Source organism: Simochromis diagramma, unplaced genomic scaffold, assembly GCF_900408965.1.
Source record: "Simochromis diagramma unplaced genomic scaffold, fSimDia1.1 OVJJ01000487.1, whole genome shotgun sequence".
Taxonomy (NCBI): Eukaryota; Metazoa; Chordata; class Actinopteri; order Cichliformes; family Cichlidae; genus Simochromis; species Simochromis diagramma.
Window position 1 is genome coordinate 3,813,275 of NW_024387305.1, and position 15,020 is coordinate 3,828,294.

The 15,020-nt window shown below is 39.5% G+C and overlaps 1 protein-coding gene across 2 annotated transcripts in view; it reads left to right on the forward strand.

The window, feature by feature from the left end:
* Window positions 1-11,410, forward strand: part of cnnm2b (cyclin and CBS domain divalent metal cation transport mediator 2b) — a 50,395-nt gene extending 38,985 nt beyond the window's left edge. The window contains exons 4-8 of one of the 2 annotated variants that reach the window (XM_040004818.1): window positions 382-551; window positions 2,779-2,872; window positions 4,634-4,696; window positions 7,291-7,469; window positions 8,866-11,410. In XM_040004818.1, coding sequence (XP_039860752.1) covers window positions 382-551; window positions 2,779-2,872; window positions 4,634-4,696; window positions 7,291-7,469; window positions 8,866-9,147 — 788 coding nt within the window. In that variant the 3' untranslated portion in view covers window positions 9,148-11,410. The remainder of the gene's footprint in view (window positions 1-381; window positions 552-2,778; window positions 2,873-4,633; window positions 4,697-7,290; window positions 7,470-8,865) is intronic. The other variant, XM_040004819.1, reaches the window with a different exon arrangement.
* Window positions 11,411-15,020: the final 3,610 nt, after the last annotated feature.

Here is a 15,020-nt window from a genome sequence, read left to right on the forward strand (position 1 = left end):
CTTTGGATAAATGTAAGTAAAACTGCCACATTTAAACACATCAAACCTTTGTCTGCACAGGTAACAGCACCATGTGGCCCCCTTGGAAAACTAATTGCCCATCCCCAAACTAGTGTGGTATGTGCTCAGTGGCTAATGGCGGATGATTGACAAACAAAATTTTCAAACCATCAGGTGACATCACGGTGGCGTTTTTCTTGTAAATAGTCCATGAACAGTAATACTTTTTTAGGACTCATTTATTTTATGTTTTGGGATTTTTCATGGCAATAAGGGAGATATATAAGAATAATTTTATTACATTGATATAATTATTTAACTTTTCATAAGAAATGAAATGTTTTGTCTTACCACAGTCTTTTTCTCTCCTTGTCTCTTCAGAGGTTGAGCCATTTGCACCGATGCAGATGTCAGAAAAGATTCTGCTGCGCTTGTTGAAGCATCCAAATGTCATCCAGGAGCTAAAATACGATGATAAGAACAAGCGGGCACCAGAGCACTACCTCTTCCACAGGAACAAACCTGTGGATTATTTCATCCTCATCCTGCAGGTGTGTGGACACAACGAGTTTCAAGGTGGAAGGATACATCAGTAGTCTTGATTTTTTTTTTTTTAAACAACAACAAAAAAACCCACTACATAACCAGTTTGGGAAAAATGTAAATATTAATATGTATTTTAGGTTTAACATTAAAAAAAATAACGCAAGTATTCTAACTCTGCTCATGCAGGATAAGTTCGTTTTACCTGCATCATTTAATTCCATTATTTCCTTCTGTCGTCACTACAGATGAATAAACAGTATATACTATGTGATCAGTTTAAAAATGCTGCTTGTAGCACTGCAAGCATTCGTTTTCCTCTGACCTACAGTTTTTCACGGTGTAGTCATCGATCTAACAGAGTTGTACTGCAAGAGTTTGTTCCCACAGAAGCCATGCATCCCTAAGGTATGCGCGGTATGACTGTACTGTAGGGCAGTTTAAACTAAAACAAGCAATAATACTATAGATAAGAAGCTAATTAGTTATAATAATGTCTGACCTAAGAGATACAGCATTTTAAAAGACCAGTGCCACATACCATAGCATTTATAGCATGAGCAAATTTATTGTGCCAGTCCCTAGACGGGTCTTTAAAGTAGTACCATAAAATGAAACATAACCCAGATGATCCATGACTAATCCAAAAATTGTTTCAGTTTGAGTTTAAAGTTGTTATCCTGTTTGAGTTCTTTGTGGTAAGCGTGAGAATGTGTGACATCAGTATGTCCCAGATGAGTCTAACCCTGATGAAATTCAGTGAAATCAAACCATGAAATATTTACCTTCTTGAGAAAATTTCAGTCGTGTGGTTTCTTAGCCAGACATTAATTGCACAGTCATACAGTATGACCAATACGAGTCCTGCTTATAACCAATAAAATACTTAATTATTTACTTATTTAGTTAATTACTTCTCAAATGTATTCAGTATATGGTTCATTAATCTTGGAGAATAATTTATTTGACAAATAACTTCCAACATTTAAAAAAAATTAGACACAGTTGTCCTGATAAATTGTTTTGTTTATCTATAAGAAATAGAAACAAGAGCGTTCAGTATCATCTATGAGCCTAAATAATGCAATAAGCAATAAAGAAATAAAGGTTTGGGGTAAACACACTTTACAGGTGTTTTGGATAACGTGTCACAGTCAGGCTGAATTTGTTCATCAGTACCCATGTTCATCTGGACAAGGAGTTAGAGAACTCTTCTTGTTCTTCTTGTGCCTGCTTTACTATTACTGTGGAACCAATCGCACATAGTTATGGACAATGCATACGTCATCTAAGCATCTTATGTGCATAAACACATCAAAGCTGAAAACAAGCAGGCCAAAAACGGAACCCTGTGGGATTCCTGCATTATCCTCAAAATGAAGTTTTCTGATTGTTACACAGTGTTCACATTTAAATGTTATTATTTGAACTGTCATAGAGTGTGACAGGAAATTTCTTAGAAAGTCAAAGTTAAGCATCATTCAGAAAAAAAACCTTTAAATAGGAACCAAACTGAACTTAAAACCTTTTAAAATCCAAGCTATGACACCAGCCTTAATGAAAATCTTTCACCCTGCAAATCTTGGAAACACACATTTGCGTAATAATTATATATGATAATATATAATAGTTAGTGTATTCAATAGTGTATAGATCAAGGACTTCTGCACTTCATGTAGTTTTAGTCTCAGGTCTGAAAGCAGCCCTGAATTTCTGCACTGTTTCTTATATGCCGCTGGAGCCAGCACTATTGTCTTATTCAGGGAGGGTATTGGGACTTCTCTGTACGCCTTAAAGGGAAGTCCCAAATAACTGTTCCTAAAGTGAGTTCAAAGTCTTTATTGCAAAGGTTTGCAGACTTTGTATATTTCCCCTATCAGGTCACTAAGTCGACATGTATATTAGCCTTGGATTAAATAAGGTTCTGCTTGAGCAAGTGTGGGGTCATTGCCCTTGAGACCCAGCTTAGAAGCAGATTGGGAGCTATTAAACAGAGTGAGGATTTTCTACAAGTAGTAAAAAGGAAAGGAAACAAGGGAAGCAGGGTGGATTTATTATAATCTCACAGACAGGATAAATAAAGTAAAAAATAAAGCATAAAGTTACAGGAAATATCGTAAAACCAGCACAAATAAGTAATCTTTTGTTTAACTAAGCTGATAAGTTGATATATAATGTGTTGAGCACTTACATACTTTTAAGATAATTCATGATTCGTTTCCTTGGCTGTCACAGGGGAAGGTGGAGGTGGAAGCAGGAAAAGAGGGGATGAAGTTTGAAGCGGGACCATTCTCCTTCTATGGGATAATGGCTCTGACAGCCTCACCAGGTAAGATTTCTTGATCTAGGTCTTAAATTTTTATACCCATGAAAGTGAATCCTAACTTCTAGGGAATCTCACTCGTCAGCCTCCTTTGAGAGGGTCTGGACAGAAGAATCCGCCTGTTAGTTTTACCTCACAATCAGGAGCAAAACTGCAGTTTTCGTTTCACTCATTGTGGAATACTTGGAGGTGGGTGGGACTTTGCCAAACCGGTCTACATGTGTTCTGTGAACTAGTGGAAGTTTGGTTTGCATCAATGGCGCTGATGTCAAGCTCATTTTAGGTGGGTGTTTGACTAAAGTGTTGTTTGTCACTGATTCTGGTTCACAGGTATGGGACAGAGTAAAGCAGGAGATGAGGATATTGTACTGATCTGCTGCGGGGAAGAGAGAGCTGAGCTTAAAATTGAAGATGTTGAGTCACCAGTTGATTTAGGTTCCTAGCCTGACTGAAACAGTGAGGTTACAGCTACAAATGGCAGAAATGAGCTTCCTGCAAAGGGTGTCTGATTTGGGAGGGGCTTAGAGTAGATGTGAGGTGATTCAGGCTCTGACAGGATGCCTCCTGGGTACCTCCTAGGTTAGGTGTTTTGGGCATATCCTACCAGGAGGCCCGTCCAAGATAGACTCAGGACACACTTGAGAGGTTATATCTCTCAGACTTGGAAATATCTTGGGATGGGGAGGTCTGGGCATCTGTGCCTAGACTGCTGCAAATAAAGGGATTGCTTTCTACTCTAGCTGAGCACTCGAAGTGCTTTTTGCTATTAGTCTCAATAACACACTTTGTTTTTAGACCTAAGCACTTTATCTAACATTCAAACTGCACACACACTCCAATAGTTGCATTGTTCAGTATCCAAAGACTTCCGCATGTAGCTAGGGATCGAACCACTGAACTTCTGACTGGTAGATGACCTGCTCAAGCGAGCCATCCACCCCATAGCCAGAAAACTGGCAGAAGATGGATGGATGGAAAGAAAACCCTGTGACAGAAAAATGATATTATTAGTAAGTAAAATGTTAAAATGCAGCTGGACGAGTAGCTCTTCTCTCTGGGTTTGTGATATAGACCATTTACAGTGTGATCCACTGTAGCTTGTTTCCAGTAAAATATGTTATAGACTGCTCATATGAAGAATTAGAGGTTTTACTACTTCTTTATGCTTTATAGGTACTGGAGGTCTTATAAGACTTGCAGCGCACTATGATTTACTCATAAAATTGTAATTTTTCACCTTGTTCTCATGCAACATAATTTTAAAAAATTACGTATGGATAAAGTACTCATCATGTTACATGAGAAAAATGTGAAAAATGCCACTTTTGTGAGTAAAAGATAATATAATAATAAGTCACAAGTCCTAATATGATAACATAATAAATCAAGAGAGGTCATGAAAATGCATCATCTAGTGATCCACTCATTCTTCTCTGTTCATTCATAAACTACAGCACTGTCCTCTGCTATTAGACTGATTCATTTGGGTGGTGTGATTTGAGAGACACCTACTGGTGAAACAGTAGAATAACTCTCCTGTGGTGGATGTGTGCACTCTAAGAAATTAAATCAAATGCTTCATGGTTTGTGCCAGTTTTCATCTTAAGCTGATCAGTAGAGGAACAACAAGTTAACACTTCTTTTCTTTAATCAGATGTTATCATATATAATTAATTAAATTACCCATTTTCTCGACTTTAACAATCTCGTCTTTCTGTCTTCTCGCTTCTTTTGTCTCTCTCTTGTTTCATCCCTCTCTCCCCCAAGTGCCTCTGTCACTGTCTCGTACATTTGCAGTCAGTAGGGCTGAGTCATTAGCAGGATCTCCAGGTACAGTGGATTTTCAGTATCACCTATCACTCTATAACCTTTAGTGAATAGTGATGAAATTTCATTATTTGAAAGAGAATGTTTTGTTGATATTAAATAGACGCATGAAGTTGTAGAGTCACAGTTTCACCTACCTGCATGCTTTACCTAAATATACCTGAGTGTGTTTAGCCTTTTGGTTTTCATAGTCTGCTTGAGAACTGACTTGTTTTGTGTGACTTTTAAAGAAAGTGTTCACTGTCTGTTTGTCCCTGAATGCAACATACACTGTAAACCTATGTGTGTGACACTAAAAGAGAAAGAGGCAGAGTGGAAAACGGATCCAGACTGAGGCTTAACATCCTCGTCTCCTGAGCCATTAGTCAAGTGGCTGAATGGTGTTGGAGACTAGAGGCCCCAGAGTGGAACCCGGCTCCGCCCCGCTCGCCCCTAACCTTTAACCCCCTGACTACATAAACAAGACCTACAGCTACAGCCCCCTGCTGGACACCACTGAGCACACATACAAAGACATGCACATATGCATATGTTCACATTTACAGGCCCATGAACAAAACCCACAATACTACACACATAGAAGGGCTGCTTTGAAAGTGAATTAAAAGTGAACGCACCCATAGGAAATGCTGTGGAATAAATACACTTTCATTGTGTCTGTAGTAGAGGCCTACAGTGCTCACGTTGGTGCAGTGGCATTTGAGTGTGTGTGTGTTTATAAATCTAGTATGTGTGTTTTCTTGACACAGCACACTGACGTTTTTTTGTGTCGACCTGGCCCCTAAAAAGTAGAGTACTAATCCACAAGAGTCCACATGCCAGGTCTTTGGCCTACTGTGCTCCCTCTACACACCCCCACACACACACACTGTTTTTGCCTCTCACTTCCTCACTCATACACATTCATACACACATATTCCAACATGGGATTACATACATTCCAGTCAGCGTAGTAGCATTAGTGTTGGCCAAGCTGTTTCCACTTTGTTGTGTGTGATTTTCACAAGGCTTCTTTAAGAAGTGGAAAACATAATCTGGCTTTAATTAAAAATAACCAAGAAAAGAAAGGAAAAGAACAAGTCTTCTATGTGGTAGCACATAGAAGAACGCAGCATCACTGGAGACTGCTATATGAAACTAGAAGACTTACACATAAATTAGATTTCCATACATCACAGCTTTGTACCTAAGACTCAACCTGGAAAAAAGTCACAGATACAAAGGATCTTAAGTAGTGCTGTACAACTCAACTAGTTTCAGAGGAAATTTTAAGCATCTTAATGTCCTCAAAACAATTGAGACAAAATTTCTAATTATGTAAAGTTTCTAACTTAAATTTTTTATGTTGTCATTATTACACAGGCCCAAAGAGATCATCTAACAGACAATGAAAATCAATATTTAGTGTCATATGAGCTTTAAGGAACAGTAATATTAGATCAGACTAGCAGAAATGTAAAATAGAGCCCAACTGATACAGGAGTTTGAAAACTGACTGAAAACCAATTCCGGTGTTCTTTTCTGTCAGACACTCGAAAAATAAACAGATTTTCTTTAAATTTGTTATGTGAATTTACGAGTACTTAAAAAGCTAATATGACAACACAGTTGAAAAGTAATCTTGTTTTATTGTCCGAACAAGTCGTGGATTACTCGTGTATGCTCTGCCCGACTGTGCAAACACGTTGCCACCAGGGAAGCTGCAAAGGGCCCTCTGATAGACAAACTACACAATGTCCACACTGGAAAAAACATTTAAAGACTTCCTCTCCTGTCTCTACTTTTTTTCATTTTCATTTATCAGCCGTTATAATCATCAGTACTGATATATCAGTAAATGGCTAATAATGTCGATATTTTGGCCCCATGGATAAATCAGTTGGAAGAGTGACAACCTTTAATCCCCAGAAACACGCTGTGCCTAAAATTGATCCACCGCAAGGATCAGGTCCCCCAACACAAACAGAGTAATGTAGTGTACGCTGTTATGTGCCGGGAGGGTTGGCGTGATTTATACATCGGGGAAGCCAAACAACCTCCGGCGAAGCGGATGGCACAACACAGAAGAGCTACCTCGTCAGGCCAGGACTCTGCAGTCTATTTACACCTACAGGCCAGTGGACACTCTTTCAATGATGAGGATGTACACATCCTGGACAGGGAGGAACGCTGGCCTGAGTGCGGAGTCAAGGAGGCCATTTACGTAAAAAGGGAAAGACCATCTCTGAATCGAGGAGGGGGCCTAAGGGTACATCTTTCGCCATCTTACAATGCTGTGATTGCAGCCATTCCCCAACTCTCTGTGAATGGTACTCATGGCCTTTGATAAGTGGTTGTTGATCAATGGTCATGACAATTTGCATAATTAAGATGAAGGAACTGACCTCCCAACGTGCTGTTTATAAGGTTGGGGAAACCTGCAGTCAGCTGAGACTGAAGAAGTCACTTGGATGAGTGATGAAACGTTTCTCCCTCTGAAAACGCTACGTCCAGATGAACTGAATGAACCTTTAGGGATTAGGGCCCTTTAAAGTACTTTTGCAGTGCCATGCATTACTTTTGCATTCCAGTATGCTTTAAATTTCTTTCTCCTACAGAGAATAAATCTCCTCCACGGCCATTTGGACTGAATCACTCCGATTCTCTGAACAGGAGTGACCGTATAGATGCCATCACCCCGACTCTGGGCAACAGCAACAACCAGCTCAACTCCTTCCTGCATATATATGTGCCTGATTATTCTGTCAGAGCACGCTCAGACCTGCAGTATATAAAGGTGAGTAAACACAGGGGATCAGAAATTAGCCTGCAATGAGGATTATATGCACATTGTAGGTGATGTGGTGATGTCACATGCAGCTGCGGATTTCCATTTTCTTTTTCCCACTGAGTTCTCAACATTCAACATGAGCAGTTAGAGAATGAAACCGAAGCTTTGGCAGTGCGCTCGCAGCTTTGAGCCATCCATCTGTGCCAATTAGGAACTCGCTCTGATAGCATCTTCCCCTCTCACTCTAAATAAATGAACACTGCTAGCAGCAACTATCACAACCATATCAGGCACAAATAAAACTTGCTTTTTGTCAGTGTCAAATGTACTGCTGTAATTTGGATCTCAGAAATCACATTTGCACAAGTCATTTCAATATTCTCCTCCCCAAATTTTCTGCTCTGAAATAAAAACACCTAGAAATACATTAAATATCTGAGGATGGCTGCTTTATGAAAAATAACTTATAAAGTCTTACCTGTCTAAAAGTGAAAAAAATATATCATGTTGCTGCTGATGACATATATTTGACATACATGACATATTTTTGTCCTTTTATATTAATATTTCTATTTATACCCATATCTATATATTTATCTTAACATTTATCTATCAGTATCTCTGTAAACTGTCTATGCACGCATACACTCTCAGTCAGGCAGTGAGACACTTCATTTTATACGAGTGCTTGACATTTGTTGTATATTTGCTCAATTTCCCTCTAGGATTAATAAAGTCGCTCTGATTCTGTTTCTTCTAAGTAACGAATAAAGTCACTGCTGTTGTGCCAGATGTGTAAATGTGGCAAATCTCTTGCTTTGGAAATGTTCATTGATGAATTCTGCTGCTTCATGAGGCTGTTTTTGTTTATTCTGCTTATCAGCCGCGAGGCACAAATAGAGCTGTGACGTAACGGATGTACTACTTTCTACGATGTTTTATTACTTCCTTTTAGGGTCCCGGGTACCAAATCAATAGAAAAGATCAAAAAGCAATTACCTAACTGATATAAATTGACAGTAAGATAATTACTTCATGACAATTTAAAACATTTCGATTTGATGGATCATGGATAGCTCCAGAGTGTAGCGGTTTACACATTACACACAAAAGGTTGCTGGTTTGATTCCAGCTATAGAAACAAATGAAGATGAGTCATTTTCTGGCTTGTAGTAATATTCTTGTCCTCTCACTGGACGCTAAGCAGATAATGAAAGGCTATCATTGTAAATTAATCATTACATTTTTTACAGAATATTTTAAAAGCAATATTACTTGTAGCCTTTTCCACATCCTTATTTAGTGTCAAATCCTTGTTTACCGAGCTACCAGCTCTGTGCCACGAATAACAGCACAGCAACCTCTTGTTGTGACACTTGACCCGACCTTCACTGTTTTGTAGGTGACGCGACAACAGTACCAGAACGCTGTGATGGCGTCGCGGATGGACAAGACTCCGCAGTCGACAGACAGTGAGTTCACTAAGATCGAACTCACGCTAACAGAGCTCCACGATGGAGTGGAGAACCCAGCTGTGGTCACCGCCACGGCTACCACCACTATCACCACCCCTGCTGTGGCCTTTGCCGTGGCCAACGAAACGTCCCACCTGCTCAACCAGCAGCAGAACTGTGTGGGTCTTAGCAGGAGCAACCACTCCTCCCACAATGAGGGACCCATCTAGCCCCGCCGAGCCCGGTGGAGACCCAGACCCTCCACCCTGTCTTGTGGAAACACACACACACACAGTGATGTAGATGAAGATGAGGGAACGTGGGGAAGCGGAGGCAGGTGGAGTGAGGGTTCTGCTCCAATCAGTAGCCCCCAGTCAGTCAGGCAGTGAGACCCTTTCATGAAGGGGCTATGGGGAAGATGGGTGCTGTGTCACCCTGAACACCCCCACCTGAACGCTGTCAGAATCCCTGCTGTACTACACCCTCTTCCGGAGGGTGCACTCGGACAGTACCGTGTTACTGAGCTTCGTTTTTTTGGGACAATCGGACACTGTCAAAGCGGTATCTTGAACAGAGTGCATACACGCACGCACACACACATAACACAGCACTTGCTGTACTTGCTCCTCAGGCCAAAGACTTTGGTCCCCCCCCCTTTCGTACACTGTTTATGCACACATACACTCTCAAACACATTCACAATCATGCACAGAAGGAAATGCAACTCCCCCACCGGTGCATCTTTCAGGGAGGCTCAGTCAACTGTTGATCCCATCAGCAAGGGCTCAAACCCAAACATGCAGAGAGGTTAGTCAAAGACTGCACCAAAAACCGCTTTGGAAGAAACCGTTAAACCACGAACCAAGAATGTTTTCCTGTATTTATTTATTTTATAATATTGTATGTATATATGTTTGCGTGAAGATATGATATATATATATTAAGAAAACTGGCATATGAGCATGCATTAGTGTGCTACAGAAGTAGAATATGCTACATATATGGGGATGAACATCCATTCTTGTATAGTGCATTCAAAAAGATTTCACAGCCTTTGAAGTTTTGTTGTTTTGAAGATTTTTAAAGTAGATTTTTTTTTTCTGACAATCTACACATAACAATACACCGTGAAGAAAAATCAAGAACAGGTTACTGAGGTGCTATGTAAATGAATTGCAAATAACACTCAAATATTCCAGGATATCAGTATTCAGATACCTTACCTAATACTTTCCTTAGAACATTGCAGAGCTTTGGTGTGCACCAACTATCAGGTCTGTCCAGAGGTGCTGTTTTGGGATCAGGTCCTGACTTTAGTTGGGCCACTCTACAAATCCACTACTATATGTTACTGAGATTCTGAGCTCTCTGTAAAAGTTTTTCACTCAGGACTGCACTGGATATAATTCTGCATCCATCTTTCCACATATCTTTACTAGCCTCCCAATCCGTGTCACAGAAAAGAGCTTCCCCAGAGCACGTGTTTGACTGCAGGAATAGCATTAACGATTGTTGCCCAGACACAATAATTGTGTCTTGTGGTCTGAGATCTTGTCAGTTGCCTTTCAGTTTTTCACAAGTCGATCATGTGCCTTTTTTATTAAGGATTGACTTCCATTTGGCTACTCCACCATGAATGTTTGGTTGTTGAAGTGCTACACTGACAGCAACGTGCACCCCAAACGGCGTGAAATTTCCTGCAAGGTGTTTCCTCAAAAACCTTGCAAACGCTTTGGCTGCTAGCAGGTTGAGTTCATAAGTAGTTTGCATGGAAGATGGTAACTTGTTTGCAAGCATTCACAAATTTCTCGCTGAGGAGTACTAAAATTGGAAAGCGCAATGCTAGCTAGATACGGAGCACGTGTACCTTAAGTGTAAAAGTTGCACCATGCTTTGATTGTTGACTGTTGATAAAGGAAGGAAGCGCCAGAGATCAATTGTGAGCTTCAAACAGAATAGTGAATCATGTAGATGTTTTAGTGTTTGTTAGTCTGGATAAAAAAGACACTCCTAAAACCTTTTAAGGAGTCAAAACATGGAAATCTTGCGAGGGTGTGAAAACTTTCCGAATGCACTGTATATGAGGAGGTGAGGGTATTTTACAGAAACATATGTATATTACAGATCTTGTTATTTTTACTATTATCCTAAATCAGGCTTATGGTACAATATATTTTTCACCTTTTAAAAAAAATCACACTATTGCCTTTAAGAGAAATCATATAATTAATTATTTTTAACAAAGTGCAATGAACCGCAGTTTATTTAAGAGATGATTATGAATAAAAAAAATTCACTGTACTATAGATTTACAGATTATATTTGTATGTATGTACTGTATGTATATTTGTTTTTGTCTTAGTCTCTCTTTACCCTTTTGTTTCCTTCATGTTTTTGCATCCGTTGACCTCAGACACGTCTGCCAGTTCATTTGGGAGTTATGACGCCAAGATTTGTCACCACAGTGTAGCTTCCGGGGTGGGGGGGGGGGGTTCGCAGGTAGCGGAGTTGTGTGAAAGTCCAGCATCTATGCATGTGGGGGTTATGTGTCTTTCTTCTGTTGTTGTCAATTTTACGCATAATCAGACTTGATAATTGCACAGTATTAATGACCTCATCTAACATGTTGAGCACCATCAACGTCACAAAAAGCAACCTCGACATTAAACGTGTCCATGAATGATACACAGCTATGTTCTCCCACTTTTTATGTTGGTTTTCTTTTCTGAACGCATGCTCATTGCGTGTCTGTTTAGTCTGTTTCTTTATCCAAAATGTAAGAGAGCAAATATAATAGGGAGAAACGCACCTTTATTTCACTGGGCTTCTGTTATGATGAAGAAAAATAGTTTTTTTTACTTAATTCAGGTCTGAGGCTAAAAGTTAAAATGCAGTTTTTAAAATAATTTAGACTAAACTAATTAAACTATAGCCATTTCCCAGTTTAGAGAAAACTGGATATTTTGCAGACTGCATTAACTTAGATCACTCTCATGTTTTCTTTTGTCATTATTGTGTAAAAATGCTCATAAAAAACAAGACAAAGACGAAATCTATTTCTGTGCAAAAGTCTTGAACCACCCCTCATTTCTTTGTATTTTTTGCTTGGAAAATGTGATTTATTGAAATGTGCAAACATACATGGAAATACATGAAGCAAAAATGGAGTTTGTGCAATTCTAACAAGCTTGAAAGTCAATATGTAGTACGACCACCTTTTTTTTTTTTTTTTCAATACAGTTTGAACTGTCTTAGGCAGCTTTCTCATCCTTTCTTTAAGTGATCCTCAAAAGTAGTTCTCCAGGTTTTTGAAGGACATTCAAAGCTCTTCTTAGGATGTTGGCTGCCTTTTGGTCCCACACTGCTTCAGTAATGTTGAGGTCCTGACTCTGGGAAGGCCAATCTATGATTTATTGTCTTATCAGTCTATGTCTGTGAAGGTTCTCAGTCATCCAGCTCATCGTAGTCTAAGGAGCTTGGAAAGAAAAGCGTCTGGACTTCTTTAAGTGTCCTTGAAGACGTTTCACCTCTCATCCCAAAAGCTTCTTCAGTTCTGAAGAAGAAACTTATCAGTCTATCGAGATATGCTCGTACTGCATTCGCAGTGTGATCTTTGCTGTTGCTGGAAAAATTAAGCTGTTGTCAGTCAGACACTTGTGTCATGGTCCTTTTCTGCATTTATAATTCCATCAACTTTGAAAAGATTCTCAGTAACACTGTCTGAAATGCATCCCCAAACTGTGACAGAACCTCCACGCGTTTCGCAGATGGCTGTAGACAGTCACTGTAGGACCTCTCTCTTAGACGCCTCTCTACATATTTACCACAATTTCAACCAAAAATGTCAAATTTTGGATTCACAACTCCATCAGACCTGAGTTTCAGTCCAGTTCTTGTGTGAATTGGCAGACCTCAGCCTTCTCCCGACGTTTCCCCTTCCTTAAGTTTCTCGACAGGCACCTTTGAACTGAGACCATTTCTGATGAGTCTTCAGGGAACAGTAAAGGCTCAGATGCATCTTTCCTGTATAAACTCTTTAATGGATTTTCTCCTATTTCTTAAAGATTTGACTTTCACACCCTGTCCATTGCTGCCATTTGTTTTGTCTTTTGCTTATCCAGTTTCCTCAAATTCAGCATGCAGAGATATGCAAACATTTTCAGTTAGAAGATCTTTGGGAATCACCGTGTTTGTGTACAATATGTGGCAAAGATAAATGCAAGAAAGCCTTCTTTACTTAAAAATATAAAGACATTTGGGATGACTTAAGACTTACACAGTACCATAAAGTTTGTGTTGTTTTTGTTTTTTAATGCAATGGTCAATGTGCACATTTCTTTTTTTACACATATCACATCTTCTATTAGAAAAGTGAAAAGAATTTGCCCAAAGCAGAAATTAAGCTAATTTTTCTAGAAGACATTTTTGCAAATTTGTGTATGTTTAATAAAATAATTACCAATTCTCTTTTTTTAAAAATGCATTTCTATCAAGCATGTTATATAGAGAACCACTGACCAAACTGATAAACCAACTGGGAAAGTTTTTAAGGTAATATCTGTCTTAATATTTAAAGGCACTTAGATTTTTCTGAAAAATAAGAAAAACTACTTTGGTAGCACTTAACATCTACCACTACAATTTATGTCCTTCTCTGTATTATGAAGGTTTTTACAGATTTGTTTGCTTACAAGACCTCAGACCTTTTTTTATTATCAAGTATTATTTAAAAGAAAGACTTTTTTTTTTTTTAGGCTGTTGATAGTATTTTCTAGTACAAGTAGAGACAGTGGAAAAGATCAGGCCTGATCTTTAACATCATATCTAATGTTTGCTTGTAGTTAATTTGCTGCTTTACAGGCAACAGACAATTTCCTAAAGCTCAGTCATCTTTTTAACATTCAGTTGCAGACTATAGCCACTGGTGGTAGCTGTTTCCTATTATATTTCAAGGTATATGTATGAGTGCCCTAACGGTCTCTGCAAGCTGCACACATGGACAAAGAGCCCTTCCATCTGCTCAGATGCGAGGGACGTCCCTGTTGTAAAACCGGTCACAGAGAACATCTGCATTGTTTGCAGCTGCGCTCGCTGTTGTTTATCGTTTACTTGAAAGTGCTCCTATGCAGCAGGCCCACTGCAGTCTGCAGGGACGATCACTCCAGAGATAAAAACAGTGATTCACACTGAAAGGTTGTGATGTTCAAATTCTGCCTGTGCACCTCAGAGCCTGATGAAAGAAGAAGCATGAGAACTATTTTTTTTTTATAGTCTGCAGGAAACACTGGGGGCGGGGGGTGGGGCATCAGCTGTAATGGGGGTGGTTATTTTAATATTCTGTGACACAGAACAAACATACAGTCATTTTTTTCCTCTTACACGCTCCAGCCTCAGCTGAACAGAGGTCATCATTCCTCGATCATGTGAATGTCTTCCAGGCCTGTGTTAAACTGGACTTCTGTCCACCTCTATGCTGCTGTTCAAACCATGTGCTGTCCATAATTCTTCTTCTGCCTGAACGTGACACTCTCGTTGCCTTCTCCAGCCAGTGGTTTAATAAAAAAGTGAATGATTAACAGACAAGGCAGCCGGTGACTCTGTGTGCTACATATGAAGCTGCATCAAATGTTTGCTTTTGAGGCAGGACTTCCTCTACTTGACACACTTTTTACTGATACTCACACCAGAGCAGCAATTACAAACAGGACAATCTTCATCTAACAACCCACCAAGATGGGTCGGGTTAATATCAGTAGAAAACACTTCATTCAAAACACTCAGATGCTAATGGTTCTTAAGCTGCTGGTCATTAACAAAGCCATTACTTAATGAGCAGTAGCTTTGATTACCATTTACCAGCTGTTAAGCATTTAAATCACTCTCAGAGATCCTGATTTGTTTTTAATTCATTCAGAACAACTGTAATGAAAAGAAATATGTTTCTATCTGCAGTGCTATATGTTTAGCAGCATGGCTCTGATTTCTCACCTCCCCGACCTTCTTCACGTATTTAAGGAATGCAAGACCCATAGCACAGGAGAGGCTGCGTATCAATGGCAAGGCGCAGGAAAACGAAGGTGTGTTGCAAAGCGGCTTTGCTGAC